The sequence below is a fragment of the Nylanderia fulva genome, unplaced genomic scaffold, assembly GCF_048542155.1.
Source record: "Nylanderia fulva isolate GAGA-0341 unplaced genomic scaffold, ASM4854215v1 Scaffold3, whole genome shotgun sequence".
Taxonomy (NCBI): domain Eukaryota; kingdom Metazoa; phylum Arthropoda; class Insecta; order Hymenoptera; family Formicidae; genus Nylanderia; species Nylanderia fulva.
This window is the reverse complement of record NW_028190368.1, coordinates 8964174-8980094: the sequence shown is the minus strand read 5'-3', so window position 1 is coordinate 8980094 and position 15921 is coordinate 8964174. Positions and strand designations below refer to the sequence as shown.

Below are 15921 nucleotides of genomic sequence, written 5' to 3'. Positions count from 1 at the left end.
ACTTCTTTATATTTATCCTTTGGCACAAGGATAAATACTCCTTAATCCCAGTTGTGTAGAGATCTTCTTATTATCATGCGCATTTATGCATATGCATTTATCTGTGATCCTGTGTCATTTATAATCTGAAATATATTGATAAAAAGTCAGTAAATGATCACAATATGCATCATTCTCCTGAATAAAGTCAATAATATTCAACGTTGTAATAATACTGATTTAATATTACTTTTATTAATGTATGTATAATTAAATTAAGAAAAAACTTTAATAACTGTCACTATCAGATCAATTGAATCAGTCAATCTTAATGTATTTCCTTATACTTGTCACTTGATGACATTAATACAACAAAAGTAAATATCGAGTCCAGTCGTATCAGCCAGTTATGATGCACTTTCTTATTTATCCTTTATGACAAGGATAAGTACGCACCAATCCCATTCATAGAGTTCTTCTTATTATTATCGTATGCATTTATCTACAATATCCTGTGTCACTCATAATCACTTAGCAGCCAATTTAATGCACTTCCTTATATTTATCCTTTAACGATGACCATGTTATAAGAATAAGAACGCATTAATTCCAGTTGCGTAGAGTTCTTCTTATTATCATATGCATGTATGCATATGCATCTATCTGTGATATCCTGTGTCACTTGTAATCTGAAATATATTGATAAAAAAGTCAGTAATTGATCACATCATGTATTCATCCTCTTGGATAAAGTCAATGACAATCAGCGTTGCAATAACACTGATTTAATAGTTCTTCCTTTCTTAATGTATGTATGATTAAATTAAGAAAACTTTATAACTATCACTATCAGTTCAATTGAATAACCATTCGCTTCAGTTAATCATTCACATAGAGACATTTATTATTAGTGTTACATAAGTGTAAACAACATAAATGCCTCTCGAAGCACAAAATTATAGTATATCATTTAGCTAGTACAATTATTGCAAATATAAGTAAACGAAAATGTTTAAGAGCATTCACAGAGACCCATTGCACTAAAATTTAATAACTGTGTATAATAACAACAGCTACAGGTAGCAAGGTAGCAAGTCTTATAGGTTATATATATAACAATATTTATTATATAACCTATATAACCTATTTAGATTATATAATCTAATTTATGTATTATCTTCTCAGATGATAATTAAAGTACATCCAAATACCTTTAATCAGTTTTAATTAATTAATATCCAATGTGTGTCAAGTAAGTACTATGCATCCTCATTACCTGACCAAATATTCCAATTATCACGTAGTTTCTTCAATAATCAGAGCACCGTTACATAGTAATGATTCTGATACAACGTTCATTACAATTCCAGAGCACTTAATCACTTAATTAATTCACAATTATACAATAAACTGTATGTATTTCTCACTTGAAGAAGAACGCCAAACTAGAGAGTTTCCCTAGGGTGAATTTTACGTGTGGCTCGACTGCAGTAACCGCGACACGAGAGACATAGTTTCAGCTGTCAAGCCGCTCCCAATCATATATCAGGTGTTTAATTAACACAGATTAAATAATAAATCACCTAATTGTCAATTGCAAACCACTTATACATTATTCACAATGTTAATAATAATGTATACATATATATTTATATCATTGACATTAAAATTTATCAAGTCTTATATATTTTTATGTAAGTCAAGTAGTACTCGAATAAGACACCTTATTATACCCGTTATACAGCCGAGTAACCTTAAATAGCTCACAATGAAAAATGTCACTGAAACAGTGTATTACCAGTGTCTCATGTTCCAAACCAAATAAACTATAGACCAATATAAATCAATTAACAAACGTTAAAAGATAATGCCTAAAGTTATTATAACTGAGTTATTTAAGACAAATTAATATTAATTTCATATTAATCTTGAATCTATATTATACACGCACTCATATAATGATACCGAGTACATATATACATATGCATACACTTCAAATACTAAGTGTCCACTGTGATTACATTATAATTATAATTATAATTATAATAATACTTCAGTTAAATTGCATAATTATAATACACAAAAATATAGTCAGTATTTCTTCATTAATCACATATTATATAATATGAATATATTAATTATCCAATTGTAATTGGTCTTATGACCACAGTCAGTAAGTTGTATTATATATGAGAATAAAATAATTCTCTATATATTTATTATTTGATTAAGAAACTTATAGTCCTATTTAGCTATTAATAATTAATTTAGGAGTATATAAGTCTTATTATTATTGTTTACTATAGATGTTAAATGAACTTTCCAGTAACAATTACAGAAGACAGAACAGTCAAGTACCAATAACTCTTCAATATTCTTCCAAAATAATGAGCAATTAAATTGTTAATTTGATAACACTAATAACATCACTATCATTATATTATATTACATCACCCAAATTTCTCCATCTGGTAGTTATTGTCTCATGTCATCTATTGCTAAATCAAAATTCCGCGCTGAGAAGATTGCAGCCAATAAGAAGACGCCATCAAAATGCCAGCGAGGCAGTAGTAAGTAATGCCAACCCACAACTGAGCACGCGAGCGGCACTTTTAGCAGACGACACACTCCTTTTCTTGAAATCTATTTAGCAAGCTAATCGTACATAAACTTGTCTAAATCACCCATATGTATCTTAAGAAAGTCATTCTAATAAGACTGAAACTGCGCACAGCCCTATTTATAATCCAAAAGGTGATTAAATTGAAGTATAATTTTTAACGATTTCATATTTCCGCGCCAGAAATATTGCGGCCAATAAGAGAGCGCCACCAAGGTATCAGCAAGACATCACTCAATAATGCCAACCCATTATTGAGCACGCGAGCGCATTTTAAGCAGACGACACTCCAAATTTAATAATCCTTGTTATAAACTAATTATTTAGTGAAACTAATAAATTTCCACTTAGATCACTTATAAAAATGTTAATAAAGAACTGAAACTGCGCACAGCCCTAGGAAAAATCTGAATAATGAGAAAAATAGCGTCAAATTTATGCCATAAGAGCAACAAGGATAGCACTATGACAAAACTTTAAAGTCAAGTCTAATTAATAATATAATTAGAGGTCTTGGAATATTTTCCAATCCCATATTATCGTTTAAATAATATATTATTCACTATAAAAATACTTAAATATTTCATAAAAATGTATTTATCGTATATCTCAACGTTTTAGCCTTCTTCATTGGTTAGAGAGAGACAGCACTATGTAATAACTTTAAACACTTATATTATTAATATGAAATCACACTCACTGTTCAAAACTTGTTGAGAGCAATATAACAATATAAGCTTTAATCCAGCAACATTTCAGCTATGTTTTAAAACATTTAAAGCACTTTTATTATTGAATCAAAAACTGTTAGAAGGTTACGTTGTCATAAGGCCACATTTAATCACTTATTATTAACAAAGTAGATCTTTTACAGTAAAACCCTCACTTGCCAGCAAACATTATCTTATAAACTTTATCCTCAGATAATATTTATTATTCACAATTAATTTTTAGACAGTATATAAGACATATATGTCAAGACACACTATAGAGAGCCGATCCTCTTACCACAGTGGTACACAACGAACAACCTAACCTAACCTAACCTAACCTAACCTAACCTAACCTAACCTAACCTAACCTAACCTAACCTAACCTACCGGACATAAAAAATGGTAGTTACCGGACATAAAAAATGGTCTCGTACCGGACATAAAAAATGGTTAGTACCGGACATAAAAATGGTTAGTACCGGACATAAAAAATGGTTAGTACCGGACATAAAAAATGGTTAGTACCGGACATAAAAAATGGTTAGTACCGGACATAAAAAATGGTTAGTACCGGACATAAAAATGGTTAGTACCGGACATAAAAAATGGTTAGTACCGGACATAAAAAAATGGTTAGTACCGGACATAAAAAATGGTTAGTACCGGACATAAAAAATGGTTAGTACCGGATTTTTTTTTTTTACGTACCGAGAAAAAAAAAGAAAAACAAAAAGAGAAGAGAGTTTTTATTAGTACTGGATTGAATAGTATTTTGATGTATTAAAGTTAGGACCAGATGTATTGTAATGGTTAGGACCAGGTTTTACTTATTTTTTGTTATAATTTTCATTCCAATAAGGGTTTTTTTTTTTGTCATATTTAAAATTAATTTGTTTAATATTAATAATATTTAGATCCGAGTTTAATCTTATTTCTGACTATTGCATAAGTAAAGAAGTATTCAACAGCAATTGTCACGACATTCAATCTATTTATTTTCACTCAATCAACTGCATTGTTATTGATAATTTTTGGGATCAGGTTACACACAATCTTAAGTTATTACAAAAAAATAAATAATTAAATAAAGAAATAAATAAGTAAATAAATAATAATAATTATAATAATAAAATAATCCCTCAGGGGCACTACAGACTCATCCCTGTAGTGTACGGGTGTCGCAATCCCGAGGTACCCGAGCTGGAGTGTGTGGTGATGGATGAACGGGGTGTGATGGGCGTGCAGGCCCTAAAAAGGACTTGTCCACTGCACTAGGTGAAGGAAAACACCGAAGATAACACCCGGGGGGGAGGCCCCGTTAGCTGAGTAAGGCAACCTCCTAAGGGGAAGGAAAACCCCCGACAGAAAAAACCAATTTCTTTCTTTTTCAGATATGATGAGTTCAGGAAAAGAAGCGAACGTCCCGGGTTCGGGTACCGGGAACCGGCGTGGGGGGGGGTGTAGGCCTGGCTCCCTCCATGTCGTCAACAGACGACAGGTCGTCTGCAGCTTTGCCGGCTGGGGCTGCAGATAAGACAGCGACAGTGCCGAGGACGATCAAAGACATTGTGTGCGAACGGTTGCGAGATCTACTTCGCAGCTGGGAGACTCGCGATCCGGGTGTTGATCCAAAGGAACTTGTTGCGCATATCCGCCGAGTCCTTTTGGAAAGGGAAGTGCGGGAGTACTTGTGCTTCCATCTGTATACGGACCTTACACGGATTGTGGATGGCTTCTTTGAAAAGTGTTCGCGAGGTGAAACAATGTTTTGCTCTAAACATGTGTGCGTGCAACATTTTGAGCCGGTGATAGCGGTCAGCACATCGGACTCGCTGACTGGTGGAACGGTTGAAGGGGAGAGTGACTGTTCTCAGCCTCTTCCCTCACCGGAAATAGTGCGGGGTGATAGTGATGATGAGGGGATGGAAGCTGCTGATCCGTCTTTCGTCACGCTACCCTCGTCAAGCTCCCCAGAGACCAGTGGGGCAGGACGAGACAGGGATGTTTCTTGGGCTCCCGAGGACAAGAGGGTTCTGACAGGGAGGAAACAATACCCGCGCAAGAAAACTACAGGTAAGTCCTTTACAGGTAAAAGAGGTCGCCCCATTACAACTGGGGATTATGCCGGTTTAGCGGCTGAAAAGGAGTGTCTAAATGCTGCCATAAAAGAGTCGATCAAATTAGAGTATGCGAAAAGAGTTCTAGACCCTTCTTTTGGTCCAACTCTGACTGCTGTTGGCCCGATGAATATTCCTTCGGACACAGCATTTATGGAGGAACTGAAGGGAATTACCACCGTGGAGCTCCGTAGGCTGAGAGAGAGGTTTGTGACCCAAGTCGAGAGGGTGGCCGGACTCCCTGGCCTTGGCGAGGTCATGGCTGAGGAGCTCCGGATCTCCTCAAGGAAACTTGGAGGAGTCATTAGTGAGGCTGTTTCTCGAACAACTGCGGAGGACTGATCCAAGGATGGATTCACTAAGAAGTGAAAACCAGGGTCTGAGAGTTCGTGTTACAGCCCTAGAGCGGGAGGTCGATAGGTTAACGGAGAAAATAGGTTTTCTTCATTCGGCAATCCCTCAGATTGAAGGGTTTTATCTTGAAGATAAGGGTGCTAAAAAGAGACCTCGCCCACCCTCTTTGGAGGGATCACCGCCTGTCTCGGCTGCGGTGTTGGCGAGTCCTTTGGTCGAGGACCGACCAATTATGCTTTCCGATTTGTCGTCCCTTCTGGACCGTCGCTTAAGTGACTTGAGGGACGACATATCGATTTCAGTGATGACCTCAATTAGGTCGGAACTTGCGGGGCGGGCTGGGACTGCTCCTCTTTTGGGGGGAGTGGTTGCTATGCGTGCGCCTGCAGCGAGTCGAGGTGGAAGCGCAATTGTGCAGACGGGTGACCCCTTGCCTGGGGGCTCCGCTGCCTCCGTTAATCTGGAGGTTTCAGCGGATGCCTCTGGACCTGGGGACTCCAGCAAGAAGAAGAGGCGTCATCGTAGGCGTGGGAAGTCCTCTACTAAGAGGATCCTTTCTTTGGGCGCTCCTGCTCAGAAGAGGAGTCAAATTCCCCGCCCTCCTTCTGCGTCGGTGATCTCGCTGACGGTCGGAGGGGGGGAACTAGAGCGGACCTATGCCTCGGTTTTGTCCGAGGCTAAAGCCAAAATTAATGTTAAGGAGTTAGGGATCGAATCTATGCGCATGCGCAGAGGGATAACTGGCAGCATTTTGCTGTCAGTTCGAGGTAAAAACTCATCAGCGAAGGCGGACGTGCTGGCGAGTAAAATAGAAGAAGTATTCCCGACATCTGGAACAATTAGGGTTGCCCGCCCCTCACGGATGGAGGACATCCGTATAAAGGGGATGATGGCTTTTGTCAGTCGTCAGGAGGTCCTCAACAGGGTTGCTTTGGACGGAGGCTGCAGCACTGAAGAGCTCAGGGCCGGGGAGATCCGACTCTTCCCTGGGTCGGGTTTCGGTACCTTGTGGGTCCGCTGTCCTGCTGGAGTGGCGCGTAGGCTCGCTGTTGCTGGAAGAATTGTGATGTCGGAGGGGTGGGAAAGGCTAGATGTTGTTCATCTGGCCCGCCGCCCCTTGCAATGTTATCGGTGCCACGAGTTTGGCCACTCGGCCAATGTTTGTGGTGCCGATACTGATCGCAGCGGCTTGTGTTATCGATGTGGTGGCTCGGGGCACAGGGCGGCCAGTTGCGTGGCGCCGCCCCGATGTCTTTCGTGTGCGTCCAGAGGGAAACCCTCTGGACATCGTTGCGGGTCGGCTGCATGCGCTCGCGTGCGCGTCCCTCCCAAGAGGCGTCGGGAGGGTACGCCTTCTTCCGAGCGCGCGCAGGCTCCGGGGCGTCCTGATGGGGGATCTCCCGAGAGCCCGGAATGGACGGTGGTAGACTGTAGTCGGGGGCGGGGGAGGTCGCGGAGAGGCGGCTCCCCCGTCCCGGGCTGCAGTACTGCCCCCGATGTTTAGTGTCTGTCTTTGCTTGTCGTAGTGTGTAGCGGTGGGTGCGGGGAGTTCTGGGGAGGTTGCCGAAAGGTGACTCCGTGGTCTCCCTGCCCCGCCAAGTTTATGTTGTAGGTTGCGGCGATGGGTGATGGAGTGCCGGGGAGGTTGCCGAGAGGTGACTCCGCGGCCTCTTCACCCTACGCCAAGTTTATGTTGTTTATAGTTTCATTGTCTTTTGTCATAGGTGGGAGTAACAACCCTCCCACCTTTATTGTGGTTGGCCATAGTGCCTTGTTGTGGGCCCCTTGGGGGCTGGGCCTGTGGCCCTTACTATGTATTAATGTGGTTTGTGTACATGTTTCGTGCACGTTATGTACTGTAATCGTCCTGTGACGTTTTGTGTGTGGGTGGGTGACTGCGGTCACCTCACTTACCGGGTTGACAGAGAGAGGGGTGGGGGCCCCGCTCTCATTGCACGTCGACCCTGGGAAGTCCGGGGGGAGCTAGTAGCCCGGCTCCCCTCGATGCCCTTTCGGGGCAAGGGATGTCCTCTCCGGGGGGATACCTGTAGTATCCTCTCGGGGGATGTGTCCTTCCTAAAGGACGCCGGTCGGGTGTCCACCGTGAAGTAATGCTTACGCGGTTCCGCGGTGGACAATACCCATATGACCAGGGGCTTCAGTCAGGTTTTAGGTCGGTCCCCCGCCCGATAGTCCCTCGGGATACTACGGGCGGGAATCCACCACGAAGCCTCCTGACCCTCCCTCAGGGGTCAGGACGGCGAAGTTTGGTTTAGGCAAATTTCCTGACTTAAAAAAAAAAAAAAAAAAGGTAACTAAATAGAAGGCCTTAAAATAATAAATAAATTAATAATTACATTTAACGTTTTAAATGAAAAAGAAAAAAAAATTTATTTAAAAAAAAAAGTATTAACAGAATAAAATTATATATATGTATATATAAAAAAATTAAAAAATAATTTTAAAAAATATATATATATATAGATTTCTTTTTCATAATAAAACATTAAAGAATCATTATCTAATCTCAAATTACAATATCTCATTAATGAACGTAAAATTAGCTATTTAAAATCCATAAAAAGAAGCCCCGAGTTAAGAATATCTATATAATTAACAAAGTAGCCCTCTTTTCGATAATAAAAAATATTTTAAAAAACACAAGACTTAACATTACAATATCTTAATTTAAACATTACAATAATCAAAATATTAGTTATCGCAATTGCGATTTAAATTATTTAAAAATTAAGAGTTTGGTTCAAAATTTTAAAAAAAATTTACAGAATACTCATCCTTTCTATAAAAAATATTAGAAAAAACGATTTGAATGAACATAATTTACAATATGTAAATAATGACCCTAAAGTAATCATAAAATTAATTATCACAATTAACGATATAAACTCTTCAAAAAGTAAAAGAGCCTGGTAAAAATTATAAAAGATATTAGCAGAATAGCCCTCTTTTTGATACTTAAATATATACTGAAATAAAAATCATGATCTTATGTTCATTTAAAGTATCTACATGCTAACTTTAAAGTAATGACAGAATTAATTATCGCAATTAGCGATCCAAATTTTTAAAAAGTGAATAGGACGTTAAAAATATTACAAAATATTAATAGACTAGTTTTCCCCTCGATAATAAATATATTCACAAAACACATGATTAAACGTTACAATATCAAATAGAGACTCTAAAATAACAAAAAATGTTTTATCGTATTTAACGGTTTAAACTTTTTAAGAAATAAAAAAGCTTGGTTAAACATAGAAATATCACAATAACCGTCTCTTCCATAATAAAAAATATTACAAAACACGTGACCAAACGTCTAATTAAGTTATCTAAATCAAAACTTTAAAGTAAGGACATAATTAGTTATCGCAATTAGCGATTTAAACTTTTTAAACAATAAAAAGAGCATGGATAAAAATATAATAAAAATGGGAAAATGTCTTTTCAAATGGTCAGTTTAATAATAAAAAATATTAAAAAATGAGTGTCAATATTTTAAAATTTGAAAAAATTAATTATCGCTTTATATAAGGGCCGATTTTTTCAACTTCTCGATAAGTTTTACCTGATAGGTAACATATTTTCGTCTCTTTTCAGATAAGTTCTAAAAAAAGAGACAAAGATATGCTACTTGTCGGGTAAAACTTATCAAGAGTGGAACAACCGGCCCTAAATTACTGAACATCTCTCATCTTTCTCTCTGGTATATGTATATATACGTCATTGGTGTATGTACATTCTGGGTGCGTTCCGTTATGCACTGCAAGTACTGACAGTACTACCAATAGCGTTCCGATATAGATAGCAGTGCACTGCGAAAGTACTATCATGAGTATATGACGTCATTAATTTTGACGTTATTTCCTGTTGCGTTTACTGCAACCGGCGAGGTAAAGCACTCGCAGTAATCAAGATGGCTACCTCCATGTGTACGATGGAACTAACTTTTAAATTCCATATCTGAATATAATGATACAATATTTTTAACGTAATTTTTACATTTTATTCTAGGTATTTTAATTTGTCGTCTCATTTCATTTATTAATTCCATTTCCAAATCGCTTTCACTTGATGACTCACTCGAATCATATATATTCTCGATTAAATTATATGTAATTAATGCAATAATGGTATTATCCATTTCACCAATTTTTCACTCGATGATTATTAGCGAAAAAGGTTAGTTAAAAGTCTGCTGAAAGCGTACTGTAGTGCGTTCCGTTTTACTATTTTGCAGTAGCTTCAAAGTGCACAAAATTAAAAAGGAACGCTGTCAACAGTACACTTGCATGACGTCATAGTGCCAGTACTTGCAGTGCATAACGGAACGCACCCATAGATAGCAGTGCACTGCGAAAGTATTATCATGAGTATATGACGTCATTAATTTTGACGTTATTTCCTGTTGCGATTACTGCAACCGGCGAGGTAAAGCACTCGCAGTAATTAAGATGGCTACCTCCATGTGTACGATGGAACTAACTTTTAAATTCCATATCTGAATACAATGATACAATATTTTTAACGTAATTTTTACATTTTATTCTAGGTATTTTAATTTGTCGTCTCATTTCATTTATTAATTCCATTTCCAAATCGCTTTCACTTGATGACTCACTCGAATCATATATATTCTCGATTAAATTATATGTAATTAATGCAATAATGGTATTATCCATTTCACCAATTTTTCACTCGATGATTATTAGCGAAAAAGGTTAGTTAAAAGTCTGCTAAAAGCGTACTGTAGTGCGTTCCGTTTTACTATTTTGCAGTAGCTTCAAAGTGCACAAAATTAAAAAGGAACGCTGTCAACAGTACACTTGCATGACGTCATAGTGCCAGTACTTGCAGTGCATAACGGAACGCACCCTCTGTATTTATTTTTCTTCATGGTCTATGACTTCTGACGTAACTTTTATACCACGTGACGATTCGTTTCCGCTCGTACGTGAGGTATAAATTGAGTGATACTAGTTGCGAGAGTGCTCGACTTAAATTTGTCTGATTAGTATTACATATATGCACAATGTTATTATTTATTTTACATGTACCATTTATAGAATTTTTTACAAGTAATTTCTAATTATTTTCTAATTATTACAGGTAAATTTTTTAACCTTAATCTTACATACTTATAATGCACAACTTATTTTTTGATTCATTATTAATGATTTATTTAACATTTAATGCTATATTAATTTGAATGTCTTGTTTTTATTGCAAATATTTATATATACACATACAGATATTATTTTACATTTTATATAGTAATATGATTCCAAACTAACCTAAAATTATACTAATTTAGTTACATTTTATTGAGTACGTATTTTATAACATTTATATATATATATAATGGAAGAAAAAGAGTAAAACAAACATAACTTATTAATAAATAACTTATTATTCTTTCTAGAGGTTTATTCTTTTATTTTTAATTTATTTACATCATTGTTATATATATCAATTACTTATATTTCATTATATTTGCCTCGTAACAGATTGAAACTAGTGATGGGAGAGAAAAATTGGAAAGACTGGAGACCTTTCATATATGGGGGTTTAGCTTCCATTGTTGCAGAACTTTGTAAGCGAATAAGTATATCTGATATAATATATTTTTTCTTGTACCATTAGTTTGAACTTTAAATAAATGTATAATAAATTTTGCATTTCTTTTTTTTTATTACAGGTACTTTTCCTTTAGATACAACTAAGACACGTTTGCAAGTACAAGGCCAAAAGTATGATCAAAAACTTGCACGTTTAAGATATTCCGGTATGACAGATGCTTTATTACAAATATCCAAGCAAGAAGGAATGAAAGGTTTATATTCTGGGTAAATATTTTTGCATAGAAACTAATGTTATTTTATAAATATAATTGTTATTTAAAAATTAAGATTCTCCAATTCTTTATTTTAGACGTTAGTACTTCGTTTTCAATTTTTTTAGTTGAAAGGAAATTGTTTGAGATTTTATTTAAATGTAAAAGAATAGTACAAAAAGTTTAATCTCTTTTTATAGAATTATTAATATAATAACAATTTTTTTTATGATTTAGGATTAGTTCTGCAATTTTACGACAAGCGACATATGGAACGATAAAATTTGGCACTTATTATTCTCTTAAGAAAGCTGCAATTGATACCTGGGCAATGGGTGACTTAGTCACGATAAATATTGTTTGCGCAGCATTAGCTGGAGCTATTTCAAGTGCAATTGCCAATCCTACTGACGTGGTAAAAGTTCGTATGCAAGTCACTGGCAGTGATACAAATATATCGCTATTTACTTGTTTCCAAGATGTATACAAACATGAAGGTATCCGTGGACTTTGGAGGGTAATTTATATTTTTTTAATATATTTCATTGCCTAACACACACTTATTTTAAATATCGAGTTTTAAAATAAGAATCGTGAAGTACATATGGATATTTAAAGTCGACCCAAGGTATATCATTATTTTATTGTGCTGCATAATATAAATAATTTTTTGTCGCATGTTAAAAAAAAATTTAACTACATTAATTGTGATTTATTACAATAAATCACAATTTTTACTTATTTTCCTTAGTATGCACGAATTTTAAGAAAAAATAAGTATGTTTACAAACACAAATTTTGATTATTTTTATATTGAATTGAAAATTATAATTAGAAACATATTTATCATGCAAAGTTTGCAATTAAAATATGATCAAATAGCTACTATTATTGCTTCAAAACATTATTTGCATATATCTCTTTTTTTACACCAATCTTATTGATAACTGCATTTTACTGCATAGCCATTGTGTGTATATGTGTGTGTATATTTATTATCAAATATATACATATAGATAAATAAAGTTTTATAAATTAAATTTACATAAAGAATGAATAAAGTTGGATTTTTTATAGGGTGTTGGGCCAACTGCTCAACGAGCAGCTGTTATCGCTGCTGTAGAATTACCTATATATGACTATACCAAGAATAAATGTATGAGCGTATTGGGAAACAGCGTTAGTAATCATTTTATGTAAGTTTTTCTTGTCATTAAATGTATTAGATAGATATTACTTCTATGCAAAATATTTAAAAAATTTTTATCGACTATTGCTTATATATAAGCTTATAAACTATTTATTATATATTAAATTATACCCGTTTTAACAGAGAAACTATTACAGAAGCAAAATTTTTTATCTCTTTCCACAAATATTGTTTTTAAATGACATTTTTAATGACATGAATGGTATTTATTACCTTGTTAATTATCAGTGTTGATTAACCCTTATCTGGACAGCTAATGTCTCTATTTCTCTTCTAACAAAGCTGTCTCGATTTATAGCAAAAATTTTATCCACACAACTTAAAAATTACAGCTGGTTTGGTTACTTTTTATAACGTATAGTACGTGTGCATGTGTGTTTGTGTGAAAAAGTATTTATTATAAATTATGTTACTACATGTGTATTTATAAAAAACTTCATTAATCACATAAATGATTATTCAATAAGAAAAGTTACAGTAGAAAAATAATTATCCATATTAATTTTTTTTTTTTTTTATTTTTTGCTTATTTGTGATGCAATCTGTTATTAAATTGATATCAAAAAGATTTTTTAAGGCTGTTGTAAAAGATTTATTATATAAAAATTGAAAAGAATTCAGAGAAAAAGTCTCAAGGATAATGTTTGTATTTAAAATTTTTTAAATAATTCTTAATTTTTTTAAGCATGCCTTCAAGAAGTACATATTGAATCATCAGAATCATATATATTTCCTATCAAGTATGAATTTTGTATATATGCTTAGAAACAATTCTTAAACATAAATATAATTCTCATTATTTTATTTGTATAACTTCTAAACTTTTCACATACGAATTCTCTCCTATCCCTCTTTTCTCTCTTTTTCTTCTTTCTTCCTTTTTTGACTTCTTTTTTTGATTGTTTAGACATTAATGATACATATATTTTACTGTGATATCTTTATTTATATAGCACATACGTATTTTAATTTATTATCGTATGCATTATTTTTCGAAAAAATAAAATGTTAATCTTTTTATGTGATTTCTCAATCTACTTATGTGTATCAATATTCATCAAATATCAAATGAGATGATTAAAATACTCTTGAATTTTCCTAAATAACAATAAGAGTTTATACTTATTTCCAATATATTTTTCTCAAACTCTTTTTCATATTAAATTAATTAATTATATTTACTAACAAATATTCGTCAAATTTCTTTCTGATTCAAAAATTAATATATCTTTATTTTGAAAAAGATATTGCTAATTTGTTAAATTTAATTTTTCATATCTGTGATTCGGAAAACGGTGATTAAAGAAATATATTCCACTTATTGCGCGTTATCGCAGAAGGAGTAAAACTCTCCTAAAATTCAAATTTTATTTCCAGGTCCTTTGACATTGTCGTTGCGTATGGGCACATGCGATAGATGGATTTTGAGATGACCAGAGAAGCTTGACACGCGCGCGGAAGCTGTGTTCAGCACTCTGTGTTTAATACAAGAATTATTAAGACAATCGTCCACATACAGATGATTATACATGTTAATCTACTTTGTAAAGACTCATTGGTTAGCATTTATGCATTTTAAAGCTTTGGAGAAATGCCCAAGTTATACTATTAACGAACTATACACCACACTTTTTAATTTTTCTATCATAGACAAAATCTCTTTTGCCAACACTTTTATTTCTACTCGTATTTAGAAACGTACTTGATCGAAATATTGGCTATCATCGCGCTTAGAAGAGAGAGAGAGAGAGAGAGAGAGAGAGAGAGACATGATATTAAATTTATATTTCTATAATGCCTGGATAAGGGTTAATTTTGCCCGATAATGTAAAATCTCTCTATTATGTTATATAAAAATCTCAAAACGGATCAAATTGAAATTCCACGAATCGAAGCGCCACGCGCGTATTATAAAACATTTAAAAAATATTTTTTATAAAATGTTATTTAACATGTACTTTTAGATATTACATACTGTACATATAATCTATATGTAATATAATTGTACGAATGCCATTTAATCTTTTAGATCGAGTTTTGCAGCTAGTATGGGAAGTGCTGTAGCTTCAACACCTATAGATGTTATTCGCGTAAGTTTTATACTTGTGCAATGTGTGTGTGTGTGTATGCGCGCACACACACACACACACACACACACATATATATATATATATATATATATATATATAAAAATACGCATACACACACATACCATATATGTATCTTTTCTTTTCTTTAGACACGATTGATGAATCAAAGGAGAGTGCACATCCCGGGCAATAAGCTCTCGTCACACATTTACAGTGGCAGTATAGATTGCTTACTTCAGGTATAGAGCTTTATTCAAGACATACATTTTTTATACATATTTACGTTTCTTATAATTACATATACATATACGTGTATATTTTGCATCAGTAACAGAAGCTATAGAGACTAAAGAGTCAATTTTGAGATTCTACCTAATAATTTGTAGTCTTTTATAAAATGGTAATTTTATTATAACTTTTCTTTATAAAGTAATCTTTTTTGTAAACAATTTTACATTATATTTAAAGCTTTATACTATATATTTTCTATATTTATAATGCATACATATATATTTGTTTCAAAATGTATATCATATATTTGTTTCTAACACGTATTTATAATAATTATTTTTGTTTCATATAGACGATTAAATATGAAGGAGTTTTAGCACTGTACAAAGGTTTCGTCCCGACGTGGTTTAGAATGGGACCATGGAATATTATATTTTTTATTACTTACGAGCAATTAAAACGTTTTTGATGTATCATCAAATATATCGAAATATTCGGATTTTTCGTAAAAAATTTGAAAACAGGTTTTAATGTAAACATTGTTGTGCATATGTTTACAATCTCACTTGTAATCTCACAATCAGTCATTTATTGTCAGTATAATTTAAGCGTGAAAGTAATGTGTTAATTAATTATTTTAATGCAAATATAAAATAAGTAATACAAATACTTACTTAAAGTATACAAACAAATTAGAATACTTTTCAACCTTCTCTATTGATATATTATAATTAATATATTTTGTAGTGAAAT

The 15921-nt window shown here is 34.0% G+C and overlaps 1 protein-coding gene across 2 annotated transcripts; it reads left to right on the top strand.

Moving 5' to 3' along the window:
• The first annotated feature begins 10714 nt into the window (after nt 1–10714).
• Nucleotides 10715–15669, top strand: Bmcp (uncoupling protein Bmcp mitochondrial). Of its 2 annotated transcripts, none has more exons than XM_029316856.2 (8): nt 10715–10763; nt 11312–11397; nt 11503–11650; nt 11875–12154; nt 12715–12833; nt 14877–14937; nt 15087–15176; nt 15521–15669. In XM_029316856.2, exons 2-8 carry the CDS (start codon nt 11325–11327, stop codon nt 15635–15637), a joined length of 888 nt encoding a protein of 295 aa, XP_029172689.1. In that variant the 5' UTR covers nt 10715–10763; nt 11312–11324; the 3' UTR covers nt 15638–15669. The 2 variants fall into 2 exon arrangements, with proteins under 2 accessions (XP_029172689.1, XP_029172688.1); XM_029316855.2 differs by having other exon boundaries at nt 10729–10913.
• Nucleotides 15670–15921: the final 252 nt, after the last annotated feature.